Consider the following 15,576-nt stretch of genomic DNA (forward strand, 5'->3'; position numbering starts at 1 on the left):
CATGGTGAAGTGCTGGTTTAGGTTGCGACTGCCACATATGGACCTGGTGTATATACTACATGTGTGCAACTTGGATCTGTAATGCACATGAGGTGTAGATATGTCAACTGGATGGATTATTGTTTCATCACTTTTGCTAGAGTTCTTAGCACTCTTATCAATTGTTAATAGCAGCATTCTTGTGGAGAGGGTCAACAGTTAGAATACTGTGCTGGAGGAATCCTAGGGCATTCACGTCTGCATTTCTGCCCGGATCAGGACAGCTGAAGTTCATCACATGCTGTCTGGTTCAAAGGCATGTGATGGACAACAATGGTTTAGATCCGGGCAATCGTGTCGGCCGATTGTTCTCGTTATTTTCCTAGCGGGCCGCATATCTCCCTAACCCATCTCCAGCACCATTAACACTCATAGGAGTGTTAATATCCCCACCAAGGGTTTCTAATCTTGTTCTTGTGGTCGAATCCTAATTGAACTGGTCTCTTGCAAATGAGTGCTTACTATTTTTACAGCTAATTTGGAAACCATGCATCCAATCCTGAAAAGGACGTTGATTTTTTCAATGTTTTGGATTGGACATTATAATATCCGAGTATATTGTGATATCTGATCTAAAATGTCGAGAACATTTATGAATTTGGTGAAATATTTTCAAGTTAGTTGTAAAAATCCCAAGCACCTACTTCGAAAAGGAAAGAAAGAAAAAAAAACATGGATGAAACAGTCTGGATGGCTAACAAGATGGGCAGAACGAAGGGATAAGCTTGAGAAGATGTCACCAAAGGCCATCATCATCATCATCATCATCATCTTCAACAAGCATAACGACTTTGTCTGGTCAAACCCTATGTGCTAAGGAGTAGGTGGGACACGATAACACCCCCCCACCATCCTCTCTTAAAAAGCGTGCTACAACACTCATGGTGTCTTAACATCGCCACCACTAGATTTTGGGAAGGGTGGCATCTTTCTCACCATTGGACTAGCCCAAAGAGCATTCACCACAGCAGTCAACATGAAAATATTACCGATAATTTTGGGCAATTAGCATATAAATTTTAAAAATAAATGAATTAACACGGAAATTTTTTTTTTGTTGAGAAAATAATATATTTTTACTTGTCATGATTTAGAATCATGACATGTATTAAATAGTGCTATAACTAATTGATATCAATTAATTGTTGTTTAGATTATTTAGATGGAGTTTGGTAGAAGTTGTTGGCTTTTATCCAATTTGTACTCAAATAAATTTATCTAAACTTGTTGTGAAAGCTATTTTAATCCAGCCACCTGTTGTAAGATGGATCTGAAGTCAAGTTGTTTTAATGCTATCACACAACATGAGAAATCTAGAACATTAAAAAAAATTATAACAAATAGAACCATTGATTAAAAAAAATTATTTTAATAGCTAACATTTCATGACATGATATTTTAGAAAATTTATTGTGGTTTTCTTAAACATAATTAAAGGGTGTTTGTTATTGCAGTCAAAACTGAATTTGCCTAAATTTGAAAGGAGACATTACTTAAAATGAATTTTTTAATGTTTTTATATCGTTTTGATATACTGATATAAAAAATTAATTTTAAAAAAATAAAAAAATATATTATTTTAATATTTTTTTCAAATAAAAAATAGTTTGAAACATAAATTTTACCACTCTCAAACATGCCCTTTAATAAATAAAAAGGAGAGTATGTGAGTCTATCTTTTTTTAAAAAATTACGTTTGATTTGTCGTACTTAACTATAGCAATAGTTAGTAAAAATCATGCTTTCCAAACACAATAATATAAAAATATGTTATTTAACCCAATTTTTTTATTTTAAAAATGTTATTCTACAACTTTTTTTTAATTAATATGCTAATAAAAAAGAAAACCAAATATTACAGTATCCGTCTGGATGTGTAGCATTGCTTTTAATTTAAAGGTGTAAGTGAGCAAATAAAGCCCACCTCAACTTCCTTCTTGAATCTGCAGTTGTTCCTAAAATTTACCGGGTAAATAAAGAATCATTATATCGTACAGTCAAATTAAATTAAATTGGGTTATTTATTTTAATAAAAAATATATTATATTATTTTTAATTTAGTCCAATTGATTTTGGTAAGATTATTCAAATTACTCAAAACTCAGTAAAATCATTTGAATTTTATTATGTTAATGTGTTTTTCAATTAAATTTAAAATTTGGGTTAGATTTCTTAAATCTAAAAATTGAATAACCATGTTTACATTAAGTAAAGATAAAGTTCTTTCTTTATTTTTTTCTATTATTTGAGACCTGAGAAAAATATTTGTTGGGTTAGATCAAATGAAATTATTGTCTTTAAATATGTAGTATGTGTTTGATATTGTGGTGGTTTATTTGGTTATGATTTTAAAAATTAAGTTTAAGAAAAAAAATTTATTCCTTGTTTTTTTTAAAATAGATTTTTAAAAATAAATATTTGGTTAAAATTATTATGAGATAGATTCTTACATGTAAAATAAATAAAAAATTAGATTTTTATAAATGAAAAAACATCTTATTTTTATTTCTATAAAATCAATATTTAAAATGTAATTATATAATTATTTTACTAACTAGATAATTTTTTTTAATTTAACAAAAAAAAAAAACAGAAAGTACTGTTGTATCAAAGATCAAAATAAGTCAGCCAGATTGGCAGCGATGGTGAAGATGTTACTCAAGAAGGACATGATTCTTTTTTGATTTACATGGGTGTCCGGACCAGTTTGCATGTATTACGATTAATGTCATGGCTCATTGAACATCTTGTAAACCCAGTAAGCATGTAAGATATTATGAGGGTGACAGACATGCATGATAAAGTTTGAACCCAAAATATAAAAAATAAAAATAAATCCTTTCAACCACTTGCCAAGACCTAAAGTACAGGAGACAGAGGAAGGGCCAAGACACATCAAGGACATGATCCTTGATCTATGTTGACGAAGCAGAAGGGTTTTGTCTGGACATAATGCTGAAAGGGGGAGATACGATGTGGAGAGGAGTAGGTAGGATTGGAGTGCCATAGAAAAAAAATGGGTCCATCTTGGCCGTCCATGATGGTAATATAGCAATCAAGGCAGTCCATCTGATGACGTGGAAGGATCAGGTGCGATTGAATTTGTTGGAGAAGAAGGGAGAGGAACCTTGACCTTTTCAATTATGGTGGGGTTCTTGGCGTGGAATAAAAGTCTTAACGTGCGGGTCCCATTTGGAAAGAAAATATATTGGAAAATTAAAAAGAAAAAAAACGAAGAAAGGAAGGTATCGAATTAATGAAGGCGGCAAATTGCAGTTTGGTGACGCAAAGAACTTTCCTTTTCTTTCTTCTTCCTACCCTCTTCCCTCCTTCTACTTTTCCTTTCTTATTACATCACGTATCAACCGAATAAAAAAATAAAAAATAAAAAAAAGTTATAGTAATGTTGTTTTAATTATTAAAAAAAAAAACTAATGAGTTTTTACCAAATTAACAAGATTGCAAGTCAACACGATCTTTTTAAAATATCTCATTGGATTATTTTTTTATGAAACCAATCTAAATTAGATTTTAAATTGATTTACCAAGTTCATTTATATATTATAATGATGTTTTTATTTATTTATATTATTTGTATTTTTTCCTTATAGAGCATGTATTATCGATAAAATATTAGCAATTTGTTTTTTAAAAAAGGAGAGAAAATGCTCAAACAATGGAGCCTTGTTTGAATTTGATGTTGATGGGATGATTGATAATGCGTCTTATTATTGGCCCAACAACAACAGAAATAATAATAATTTTAATTTTCTCTTTGTCCTTTATTGTGAGGAAATTCCCTGGATGAAGAGATTATTAAGATTGACGACATGTAGTTGGTACTTTAAATTGATGTTTTAATTAACATTTTCCTTCCCAACAAAGCAAGTGCACGACTTGTCGTGTGTGTTTTATGTCATTTGTAGGTTTTGAAAAACTTGAATCAGCCTACAGTTCTTGTTAATGAATCATTCTAAATAGTAATAAGACTTGTTTAAAATCCACCTAACAAAATACTTATATTAAATAAATTAAATTTGGCCAAAGATAACCAGCTCGTTAAGACTAAAAGAAGTTAACTTTAGCTCTTTTGATGAAATCATAAAACATTAGATTAGTTCAAATAAATTATTTTTATTAAAATTATTGTATTTTTTTATAGGATATTGAATAATTAAAATCTCGGTTGAGTCGAATAAATTTGACTAAGTTAATATCTTATCTAATTAGTTAAAAGAATTAACCCAAATCATATTCTAAATCTTAAAATTTTCAACTAATCCATCTAGCTGTATTTAACAACAATCGTAATTGTTAATATTTTTGTTTGGGCCTTGATCTTTCAAATTGAACTTTAGATGATGGGCCGTGACTGGGCTTGATGTCCCATCGATCACCGTTGATTTGTTTAAACAAAAATCTAAGACGAATATTCGATAAGAATCAGGCGAAGTAGGAAATTTCGCAAATAAAGAAACTGGAAGATGCCGTGCCCGTCACCCTCACCAAAAGTCAAAATTGCTCCTTGTCCCCTCCCTCACTATTTTGACTCTTGACTTTTTGCATTAATTACTCTGCCTGTACATCGTCATCAAGCATGAAAGACAGTTTGACACAACCTTCTCTGTTCCTAGTTTTAGATATTTTTTTTTTAAAAATATTTTTAATTTTAAAAGTATTGATAGATGGTTTGGTAACGTTATAATGATTGTTTTTTTTTTTTAATAAATATATTAAAATAATATATATTTTTTATGACATTAATAAAAATTAATTAATTTAAAATAAAAATTTTTATTTTAGAAAATTACTTTTGAACATGAATTTAGATCTTAATGCTTAAATTCATAAATAGATTTAATTCTTGACACAAAAATTTATGAAGTAAATCCTATTTAAAATAAAAAACAAAACCTACAACAAATCCAAAGATTTCTCACTTAATAAACAACAAAATATTCTCAAAATCCCAACCATACAAACACAAAAAGGCCAAAAGCCTCCAGCCTCCTCTGCATTCCATGGCTACCAATGAAGGAGGGCATTACAGTCATTTCACGAAAATAATCAAGGGCAGTTTGAGTATAAAGTTGAGAATAAAATGGGGTCGAGGTAGACAGATAGGGCTTCCGTGGCGTTCATCTAAAGTTTTTCTTAAAGCCAAGAAAATTTGGCTTCCTTCTCAGAAAATACCCGAATTTTCTTCACTGGCCGGAGATTGAATCCCCGTCGTCGATCGGATTCCGGCATTGGCTTATATTCCATCTTTACGGAAGACACTTCAAGAAGAAGAAGAAGAAGAAGAATAGAATCTCTTTGAAGATTTTGCTGATCGGAGGAGACGACCAGGATATTACTATTACTATATTTATCATTTGCTTCGAGAAAATTGAGGAGTTGTAGGAGGCGGCGGCGGATATTTTGATGACTATTAAAGGAAAACAAAAGGATTATTTATAAAACGAAAAAAAGGTATTATTTTGATTAATTTCTACGATTTGCTTGTTTTATTACTGGAGATTAATTTCTCTGGTTTTGGTCTTGATCGAGACGGATTTGAGTAAAGAGGAGATTAGATCAGGAGGTGGGGAAGGCAGATCTACTGTATAGAGTGCAAGATTGCGGGAAAGAAGGGTTCTCGAATTAGGGTTTGTTTTGTTGTTGCAGTGATTTATGGAGTGATATGAGTAAGAATTGATGTTTTGTATTTCCTGGAATGATTGCGTAAACTCGCTGGATTTTTGGAATCTGCCGGCGAAGGCTGATTTTTTTGCTGGATTTTGGAATCTGCCGGAGAAAGTGAGATTTTTTTTTTGTTGTGATGTGTGTTTCCTAGAGTTACTGATGATGGGCTCTTCTGTCCGTGTTGATTTCTTATCTCTTGTTTTTTATGGTATTGGATCTGTCCAATCTCCTTGTTTTTCGCAAATCAATCAATCCCAGTGTTATCCTGCTTTGGAAGGAGCAAAGGATATACGGGTTTGTTCTTGTAGGGTAGTTATTTGTCTAAATCTGACAAACAACAGGATCTGAAGAAGTGAGCCCTGTTGTTTTTGGTTGAGATTAGAAGATGGGTTCTTCATTTTTTCGATGCTATTTGGACCAGGCACAAGTTGATTAGTGTTTCTAGCAAGTAGATTTATTGTCTTGTTTTGTTGTCACATGTTTTAGATACATTAAGGATGAAATACTACTGTCTCATGTCCTGTTTGTGTGACTTCTTCTACTTGATTATCTTATTACATACAAAGAAGAGCTGCAGCAAAGCTATATAGAATCTGAGCTGAGGGAGTCTTTGCAATCCTTCAAAACTGTTTAACACGATCTGCCTGAAGGTCTCGTTATCAGCTTTGAACTACATGGCAGTGTGTTGAAATAGCTGTTCTGTTCTTGCTGAAATCCGTATTGATTTGAGTTGCTGATGTTGTTTTCCTTGTTTTGCAGGCAAGAAGGGCAGAAACATTTTAGAGGTTTGGATCTTTCAGTGATTATCAGAAGGAAATTCTTTCTGTCAAGATTGGGGGAATCAGGGTAAGTTCTGGGATTTTCCAATGTTTCCACATCCATATTTAAAACTAATGTGTTGAATGTTAGATGGTGGTAATGCAAGAACACCAGTAATGATAAGCAGGGACTTGTCATTATAAATTGGTGTTTAATGTGGCTTGCTTTTTGGAATTGGTAGGGTGTGTGTGATATTCGTATCATACCAGTATGTATATGGCTGATGATTTGTATTTTTTTACAGGCTAAATCCTCTTCCACTCCTGTGACCAGTAGGAAGCAAGGAGCCACGGCGTCCTGCAAGAATTTGGGTGGTGGATCATCAGTTGATGGCCTAGAAATCATAGGATCTGCTAGCATGATGAGTGCAGTAGGTCTAGAACTTACGAATTTTATAGATCCTGATTTGACTTGGAAGACATTTACAAAAGGCCACAGGAGTACGTCAAGGCGTAAGCCAGTTGTTAGAAGCTTTAATGGGAAGCCAAAGCTATCAGATGAGAGTACCAGAAATATGGATGACATGACGGTTTCAGATAATGAGAAGGTAAATATTACACTACTTTGTTTGCACTTGTATCTAATTGTTCTTGATTGATGTGCCTCCATCCTGTGTGAGGGTTTTTAACATTGGTTCTCTACATGGCAGCATGGTGTGGCTGTTCTTGGCCGCCGCTTCAGTGGAAAAAATGAGAAAAAAGAGCATGTACCCATTAAAAAACGAAGACATACAGCCCAGGGCCCTCCACAACCTTCTTGTACCACATCTCCATGCTTTGAAGTGGTTGAACTTAATTCAAGTGGGAAACGACGACGTAGAGTAACTGATGCTGCTGTGCCAAGTAAGCTCAATTTGAAGACATCAGAGGTCCATGATAAGTTTGATTACAGTGATGATTTCTCGGGCATTGAGATACTCGCAGCTGTTGCTTGCAACAATGGTATGATTTATGACGCTGCTCGGGATGAAGAAAGTTCAATAATGGAAGAATCAACACGAGAAGGAGTGGGCTCATCTTCTTCTGCAGTTCCGTTCGAAGAAACTGTTGCATCCCCAAAAGATATGGCTGATGAAGATAGACCAGATGCCTTTCAAAATAGTGAAGTTACAGTTTTGCATACTTCTGCTGGTACCAAGGATAGCGGAACAGGAGAAGGATCTCTATTGTCACGGGATGAAATGTTGAATTTGGACTTGAATGTTACCTGGGAGCAACCTTGTGATACTTCGATCTTTGATTCCAGTGAAAATGATTTACAAAGTTGTGAGGTTAAGCCTGAAGCCTTGGAACAGCAAAACCCTCCTGACAGAGTGGTTTTGTCAGATTTACTTGGGGATAATACATCCGTTGATTTGATAGGCTTTTCTCTTGGGATATGTGAACCGATTAGAGAGGAACCTGAATCTGAAGCTTGCTCCCTCCATGATGAAAAACACGAAGAATGTTTTCTGTCTCCATCTGGTAATGCCCTGGAACCCTCCATTTGTGATGTTGCCAATGCAGAAGCTTCAAGTCAGGCTGTTTATGGGGATGAATCCCTAGATCATCCATCGTGCGATACACTTCCTAGCCTTACTCTCAAGCAGTGTTCAGAAATGTGTTCATCAGATGAACAAGTTATAAAAGTTTTGTCTAATGAAAGTGTGCAGGTTGAGTCATGTAATGTTTCTCCTCACCATCAACCTAACTTAGAGAGAGTTCCTAGTGAGATTGATCTTTCAATCTCAAATGATAACGGAGAGAATTCTCAGATAGCAACCTGCCCACATGAAGATGGGAAGTTAAATACAAGTAGCTTGGAAAACTGTCCACCAATAGGACCTGCCTGGCCTGGAGTTGAATCTGGAGGTCGAGAAGAGGAATCAGGTGACCGGCAGTATTCGCCTAATAGAAGTGATATGTATGCGCCCTGTTTGTCTTCTGAGAAAGGCCAACCTGTGATGGAAGTGGATGCCAATGGAACCAATGAGGCTTCTGCTGCCAATAAACCAGAAGCTCATTCTCCAGTGCAAGCTGGGTCTGAGGAATTGATGCAGAAGTCTTCTGCAGACTCTACTGTCACTCCTGGAGATGCATGCGGAACACATGGTAATGGTTTTACAAGTGGCTCAGCTAAGGTCAATATGGAAGAACTGGAAGATGACAGCTTTGAATCAGATGTTTATCAAGCTGATAAGGTTCACATAGTTGGTATAAACGGTTTAGAACTTCAGGCTGGTTATGATTCTCCGTTCGAGGATGGGGAGTTGAGGGAATCTGATGCACAGTATTGCTGGGATGAAAATGGGGAGGATGGTGAAGTCGAGCAGGTGGACTATGGGTCTGAATGTGATGAAGAAAGACTCTGTGTCTTGGATAATGAGAAGGAAATGAAGGTTGAGAGAGGTTCCAGTTCGGGATCTGATTATGTTAATAGAAAAATTGGACAATGTGGGTTGGGAGATTCTCTGAGAGATGACTTGCTTAGCCCAAAGAGAAGAACTTCGTATGTCACTATTGACAAGGATTCCCTGTCCGGGGTGGTTGGATCAAAGGCACCCAATAGAGATTTCCTGTCGAGCATTGAGGAGTCCAATGCCATATTTAGGAAGCATCGTACACTTAGGAGCAGGTGAATTATTGATTCTTTATCAGTTTTACATGCCTGATTTTTTCATCATAAATTACTTTGTTCTAGCTGCTGATTTGTGCTTATCCTGATATTTCAGAGCCAACAGTTTTTATAATTTATATCATCGAGATGAAAGGGATGCAGGATCCCATAAATTTATGGGAAGGGACAGGGCTGTTCCTCAAACACGTGGCAGAAGTCCTGGAGGCCATCGCTTTGTCAATGATGCACCAGGCTACTGTGACTCAGAAAGGCGCCATTTTTGTACTTATCGTGGCAATTACACTTCTGGCCCTTCTAGAACTAGAGGTGGTTTTGATAGCCGCAGATATGTAATAACCTCAGACCGTGCAGTCTCTGAAGGAGCAGGGTTTGCAGGATCTGACAGTCGTGCCCGCAGGCGATTTGTTAATCCTTCTTCAAACAGTTCATATGAACGGATCACGAGGAGGAGATCACCTGCCAGCAGAGATGATTTATACCGTATGCATACAGGAACGCAGCCTGTGAGAGATGGTAGCCCAGTCAGGAGTGGGTTTAGAAGATTTCCAAGAGGGGCTGCTACAGGAGGCTTGAGAGGGGAATACCACAGGCCAACGCCCGAGGACAAGATTGAATATTCTAATCGTTATGCACCGCGGATGCTTAGGAGAGAAAGAAGCATCTCACCCCTATGCAGAGGACAACCAAGCTACCCCTTCTCACACAAGAAATCTCGGTCAAGATCCAGAAGTCGCTCTCCTTCATATTTAACTAGGGACAGAAATGAGGCTTCAAGGCTTCGTAGCAGGTCTCCAGATTTTAGGACTGATGCTAGGATGGATAGAGTGAGGTTGCCATTTCAGAAGCGTATTCCAGCTGATTTTGAAGAGGGGTTTATCCCCATAAGAAGAAATCACTTTACACAGCATAATCCCAGATGGTTAGATGATCGAAATGGTGGTTTAGATAGTTTCAGGGGAAGAAAATCACCTGTGAATATGTTCCGTTCAGATCAAAGATTTGATTCAGTGCGGACCATCCAGAGATTGGATTCAGAGGATCAGTTCAGAGATATTATACGATCCAGAAAATTCAATGATATGGGGAGCGCTAGCAGGGGAGGTGAATTTGACAGCAGTGATGATGGTAGGAGAAAGCATAATAACAAATTTGAGATTGTTCAGCGAGTGAGACGAAATGATACAGATGATGGTCTGCGGCGATTCCGGGTTAATGCAGAAGATTCCTTGGTGGCTAATAATGTTACTCCTAACTGTGATGATGGCAACAGAATTACTGACAGAAGGCCTGGAGAGGTCCTTAGAAGGGATGGTGAAGAGTAGTTTATTTGAGATATCACCCAGAAGAGCGAAAACTTTGCTTTGGGTTTATCTGATAAAAGATGGGGGTTTTTTCCTTCCTTTTCTTTCGTTTATTGTATAAACATTTCAAGTTTTGGTAGGAAGTATCTCAATTCCATCTTTTTTTCCCTACTGGTGGTGCATGTGAGGGAGCACTCTCACGAGTTGTATTTTCCCTGGCAAGACTCTGCTTCTTCCTTTTCTTAGGGGTTAGACTATGCATTTGTTATTTTTTTTTCCTCTTTCCATGTTTTTTTTCTCATCCTTTACCTAATTTTTGTCCACAAGCCAACTCTGGCTGTTGTAACCTCAGCTTTGAGGTCATTAAGGTATATAGTGATCAATGGAACTCAGAAATGGTTTTTGGTTTTCTTTTGCTGATCAGTAACCATGAATCTTTCGCCTCTCTCGTAGCATGCAGTCACTGCCCAACTTTTGTTTCTGATTATTTAGTACGTACAAGGCTAAGAGTAAAATAACCCTTTTCGTTCTCTTTCGTTTACTGGGGAGAGAGGGAAGGCAGTGCTTGATGTTGACTGAAGTCCACTGTTTCTTGCTTTTGCTAGAGGAATTGTGGGATACAGTTGGATTTGAGGCTCCTATCTTGGAAAAGGACATGCACATGCAGTAGTGTTTGATCTTCTGCACTTGTTCTGTCTCGATCAGTTTCAAAGAACTTGAATTCGAAGTCATATGGTTCTTGCTTTTGCTCGAGTAATAGTGGGATACAATTGGATTTGAGGCTCGTCTGTTTAGGAAAAGGACAGGCACAGGCCGCAATGTTTGATTTCAGTGGCTTGTTTTGTCAGAGAAAGAACTTCAATTCAAAGTCAGAGAAAGACAACTTGGCACCTCGAAATTCTCATGCTTTAAATATTTCCTTTTCCTTCAATTCTAAGGAATCCATTTAATCTGGTGTCTTGATGGCTAAGTTGATGCTCATGTGCTTCCTCTTTCAAACTTGTATTAATATCCCAGAAGAAGAAGAGTCGATTTGCTATAGAGACTGCATATGTTTCTGTTGCAGCAAAGCTTTCGAGCTTCTGTTTATCTTCAGACATGAGTCATGGCCAATGGGCAAATTGGGTTCACTCAGACTTCAAAATGGTATGAACTTTCCTTCCTTTTTTTTTTTCTTTCAATATCCTTCAATTTGCTACCACTCAATTACAAACCATAATTAGAGTTTGATCCTAGTGTTATAAGAATAAGCTTGGCAGGTGAGTCGTGGACCAGGCCGAGATAGTGAAAAACTTGGATATTTTTTAAAATAAAATGATATCGGTTGGGTTTTTTCAAAAATCTAAAATCGTAAATTTATGTTTACTTTTTTCTTAAAAATACAAAATGATAGTTTCATGATTAAAAAAAATATAGGTTGGGTTGACCTGCTGATCTAGGAATCATTCCTCTTGACCCGTGACTGGAACTTTAGGTCAATTCTTGAGTTGATGATATTTAACCAAAACACTGAGACAACTTTTGAAAGTCGTAGAGCTATTGTGCGGTGTGATAAACTCACTTTTATAGTTTAGCGACGAAAAGAGACAAGGATTTATAATCTACAAATTTCTCGAATAGAACTGTTCTAAATCACCAGCTAAAGCTGATGGACTCAAAATGAAGATTATCTGCTGAAAAAGATGAACAGACTGCCGCCACTTCTTGCCTCATCGTCCCCGGTCCGCTAACATAAACTCCTACATTTTCCTCCTTCAATTCTGATAATATTTCTGCAAGAATCCAAAAATTTATATCCAAAGGAAACATGATTTACATGTAAACAAATCTGTTTGTTAGAAGTTTGTAAATTCACTCATGGGAGGCAAGAACTGCTTACTTTTCAGATTTGGCCTTCGCCCGAGCTGCACTGTGGTGGCTTGACGAAGAGATTGGTGAGGAAGGCTTTCTAGTTCTGTTTCATACAACAACGAAGCTGGTGTTGACATATCTGTGGTCCGAATTTGATTTAGTTCCTTAGCATTTTCTCTTTTGTTCCATAGAAAAGCTGCAGAGGCAGCAATTGTTATGGCTACACACACAAATAACATGCCGAAAGCTGAACTTGCTGGCATTGGATACTTCATGTTGGTATTGTGGTCGATTGGGAATATGTAGAATCGTGTGAGAAGGCCAGTCAACAGAAGGAAAATGATAAAAGAGGAGGAGATTATCACGCTGAGCCACAGCCAGCTGTTAGGGCCTAATACTGCAGAAACTGGTGCATCAGATGGATTAGGCTTGAACAATATTGTTCTAATAGAACTCTGGTCCACTGTTTTTGGCTCTGTCTCTTGGGTTATGTAGGCTTCAATTTGCAGCTGCAATCGAGAGAGGTCAAGAGTGGTCCCTGAAACTGGGAGAAGAAGTTCAAGCATGGCGAGATTGGCATATTTCTTGAATGCACATATAAGGTGAATCGCTGGAGTCTTGCTGCCTGTTGTGTTAGATTTAAAGATGATCTCGCGGATGATGGAGATGAAAGGAGTTACGCCACTTCCACCACTCACCAACACTAGCTTCTCATACCTGGGACAATTTTTTCTATGTTAATTTAGCTGCCCCAAAAATTTCAATCTTGATATATAGATTCTGCTAACATTTGATTACCTCATAAAATTGGTTGAAGGAGGGCCATATGGTCCTTCAATAGAGACCTCAAGTCTGTTAGTAGGAGAAGCGGAGGACAGAATCTGATACAACTTGTGAGACCAACTTCCATCGCATTTGATGACAACGCTTAGCTTATCAGAATCCATATTGCTGTTGGAGGTAACAGTAAAGGGATGCCATTGTATCCGGGAAATGCTAGGCACGTTTATGAATGCAATGCTTGTTGGTGCATAGCTCAATCCTGGCACAACGATGAACATAAAGAATGTCAAATAATATATCGAGTAAGTGAAAAATTTGATTGCAAAAGCTTTCAGTAACATCTAGTTACAAAATCTTGACTTCACCCGAACTCTTGGAGAAATTCAACTCTACTGTTTCAGATGGTAAAATGCGTGCTGTGACAGAACGGATTTTTTGCTGAGATTGTAACAATCTCAAATATCGATCGATCAAGAAGAGGTAGAAACCAGGAAGGATGAGGCAAAATTCAGCAAAACCAACATGGAACACATAGAAGATAACGAACACAACGTAGAGATGATGACTATAGTAGAAGAGCTCGAAGATCTTTCGCCTTATCCGTCCGAAACTCGTTGCCCACATGACCAATCCAGCAAGCAAAGCTATTTCTCCAGCCACATTGGAAACCATGAACTTGCCCCATTCGAGCATCTGCCACATTCAGCATAAACATGGTCCATAGTTTCAGTAGCTAGCACTTAACCAATACACAGTGACTTAGAGTTAGAAGAATCCATAGAATATTACCTGCAATATCTGATGTGTAAGGGACCAATAAGTAACGTAACATAAACCATGTGCAGTGAAGATGGCCATGGTAATATGGCCTAGCCATATATGGTACTTGATGCTTGCCTCTGAAGTGAGGCCAACATACTGCAAAACTGAAGATCCTCTAGCCACTGGAAAGAAGAGAAAGGCCAGGCAGGTGTTTCCTACAAGCCCTAGACTCAAACCTGCAGTTTCCAACTTAACATCCCACCTGCCAAAAATCTCAATAAATCAACCACCCTTCAAATATTAATCAAATTTTTTGTAAGACTTTAAAAACATCGCTCTGCAAGTTGAGAAAGAAACAAGCCTTACACTTGAAATTTTTCTTGAGCAGCTTCTACTGCAGCAAATGCAAACATATCATGCATGTAAGAATACAAGGACCAAACCAATAAAGAAACAAACATGGCCATAAATGTTAGCTCTGTCCAGGTAACAATCCCAAGTGGACCTCTTGTTATCGCCAGCCGTTTCGACAATATCATCCGAGAAAACGACTTGCTATTTCAAGAAAAATTTGGTTCATTAGTTAATAACTTTCCTCAATAAAACCTTTCCATAATCAAACAATACTTAACCTTGTATATAGTTATTTACCTGGTGTTGTGATCATGATCATACTTCTTTTCGAGATGAAGATACAAGGAGGCAATGGTAGCAATGAAGAGGATAGGAAATGCACAAATCAGAATGGTTGAACCTACAAATCAAAGCAACAACATAACATAAACACACACTCTCTTCTTTTCTTCAATTTGACAACTAAAACCTTACAAAACATACCTTGTTTTCCAAGATAAGTGGAACTGGTTTTTTTCTCAACATCAGGAAACCAATTCAAGTAAAAGGTGTTAGTAGGCTTCATGAACCAAATCATCATGTACCCCAGAAAAACCACCATTAACAACAAGTTTATCAAAGCTGAAACTATCTTCATTGATGCGCCAGAAGGTCCACAACCCATCTCTTCCTATCTATCTTGGAGAACACAGTAGGACTACTTCTGGTCTTAAATGAGTCTCTATGTACTTCCCTGTTATATATAGTGAATTATACCAACATATAGATTAACAATCATTCATGCATGTTTGAACACATGTGACTCATGCCTGTCCCTACAAACTATAATATTTTAAAAAATAAGTTTCTAGCTGTGCTATTTTGTATATAATTTTTTTAGCCACGGTGTTATTTTTGAAAAAACTCATATATTAGTGCAAATAGTATTGTAATCTGTGACCACAAAGTGGATGAAATATGAAGACTTTTGACCCCCGTTGTTTTGTTGTATCTTCAAAAAGCAGTGGTCATAAGCAAAGCTACTGCATGGCCTGCAATCATTTGGTTGTTTCATTTTCTTTTGTCCTGAGACATATCCTACATTTCGACCAATTCTTTTTCATTTATAATTATATCTTTTTTGAAAAAAGTACTATATATTTGATTTTTTACAGATATTTTTCTTTTGGTTTCAGTAATAAGGTTATCTTTTATAGCTACCGTGGATAAATCGAGTTAGACATCATGAGGCCGGGTCTGACTAAAAGTGTTTTAAGTATTTGAGTATTTAAGTAAAGAAAGAGAGTATAAATGTTTTTTTTAAGAATGAAAGGAATGGATTGCTACACGTTCACAACATTCTGTACATATTTATAGAAATAAATTC

The 15,576-nt window shown here is 36.6% G+C and overlaps 2 protein-coding genes across 4 annotated transcripts; one reads left to right on the plus strand and one right to left on the minus strand.

Annotated features, from left to right (window-relative positions):
- The first annotated feature begins 5,077 nt into the window (after positions 1 to 5,077).
- On the plus strand, positions 5,078 to 10,871 carry LOC118037151 (uncharacterized). 3 transcript variants are annotated; one of them, XM_035043056.2, is made up of 5 exons: positions 5,078 to 5,838; positions 6,484 to 6,570; positions 6,788 to 7,090; positions 7,193 to 9,156; positions 9,254 to 10,871. In XM_035043056.2, exons 3-5 carry the CDS (start codon positions 6,902 to 6,904, stop codon positions 10,479 to 10,481), a joined length of 3,381 nt encoding a protein of 1,126 aa, XP_034898947.1. In that variant the 5' UTR covers positions 5,078 to 5,838; positions 6,484 to 6,570; positions 6,788 to 6,901; the 3' UTR covers positions 10,482 to 10,871. The 3 variants fall into 3 exon arrangements, with proteins under 3 accessions (XP_034898947.1, XP_034898946.1, XP_034898949.1); XM_035043055.2 differs by having other exon boundaries at positions 5,078 to 5,511; XM_035043058.2 differs by lacking the exon at positions 5,078 to 5,838 and adding an exon at positions 6,285 to 6,374.
- Positions 10,872 to 12,009: 1,138 nt separating this feature from the next.
- LOC118037153 (ferric reduction oxidase 2) lies at positions 12,010 to 14,941 on the minus strand. Its single transcript, XM_035043059.2, has 8 exons — positions 14,694 to 14,941; positions 14,508 to 14,610; positions 14,223 to 14,411; positions 13,884 to 14,118; positions 13,460 to 13,787; positions 13,110 to 13,353; positions 12,340 to 13,028; positions 12,010 to 12,232 (listed from the first exon to the last, which is right to left on the minus strand). The coding sequence occupies exons 1-8, from the start codon at positions 14,872 to 14,874 to the stop codon at positions 12,093 to 12,095; spliced, it is 2,109 nt and encodes a 702-aa protein (XP_034898950.1). The 5' UTR covers positions 14,875 to 14,941; the 3' UTR covers positions 12,010 to 12,092.
- Between the last annotated feature and the right edge of the window lie 635 nt (positions 14,942 to 15,576).

This window comes from Populus alba, chromosome 17 (genome assembly GCF_005239225.2).
Source record: "Populus alba chromosome 17, ASM523922v2, whole genome shotgun sequence".
NCBI classification, from domain to species: domain Eukaryota; kingdom Viridiplantae; phylum Streptophyta; class Magnoliopsida; order Malpighiales; family Salicaceae; genus Populus; species Populus alba.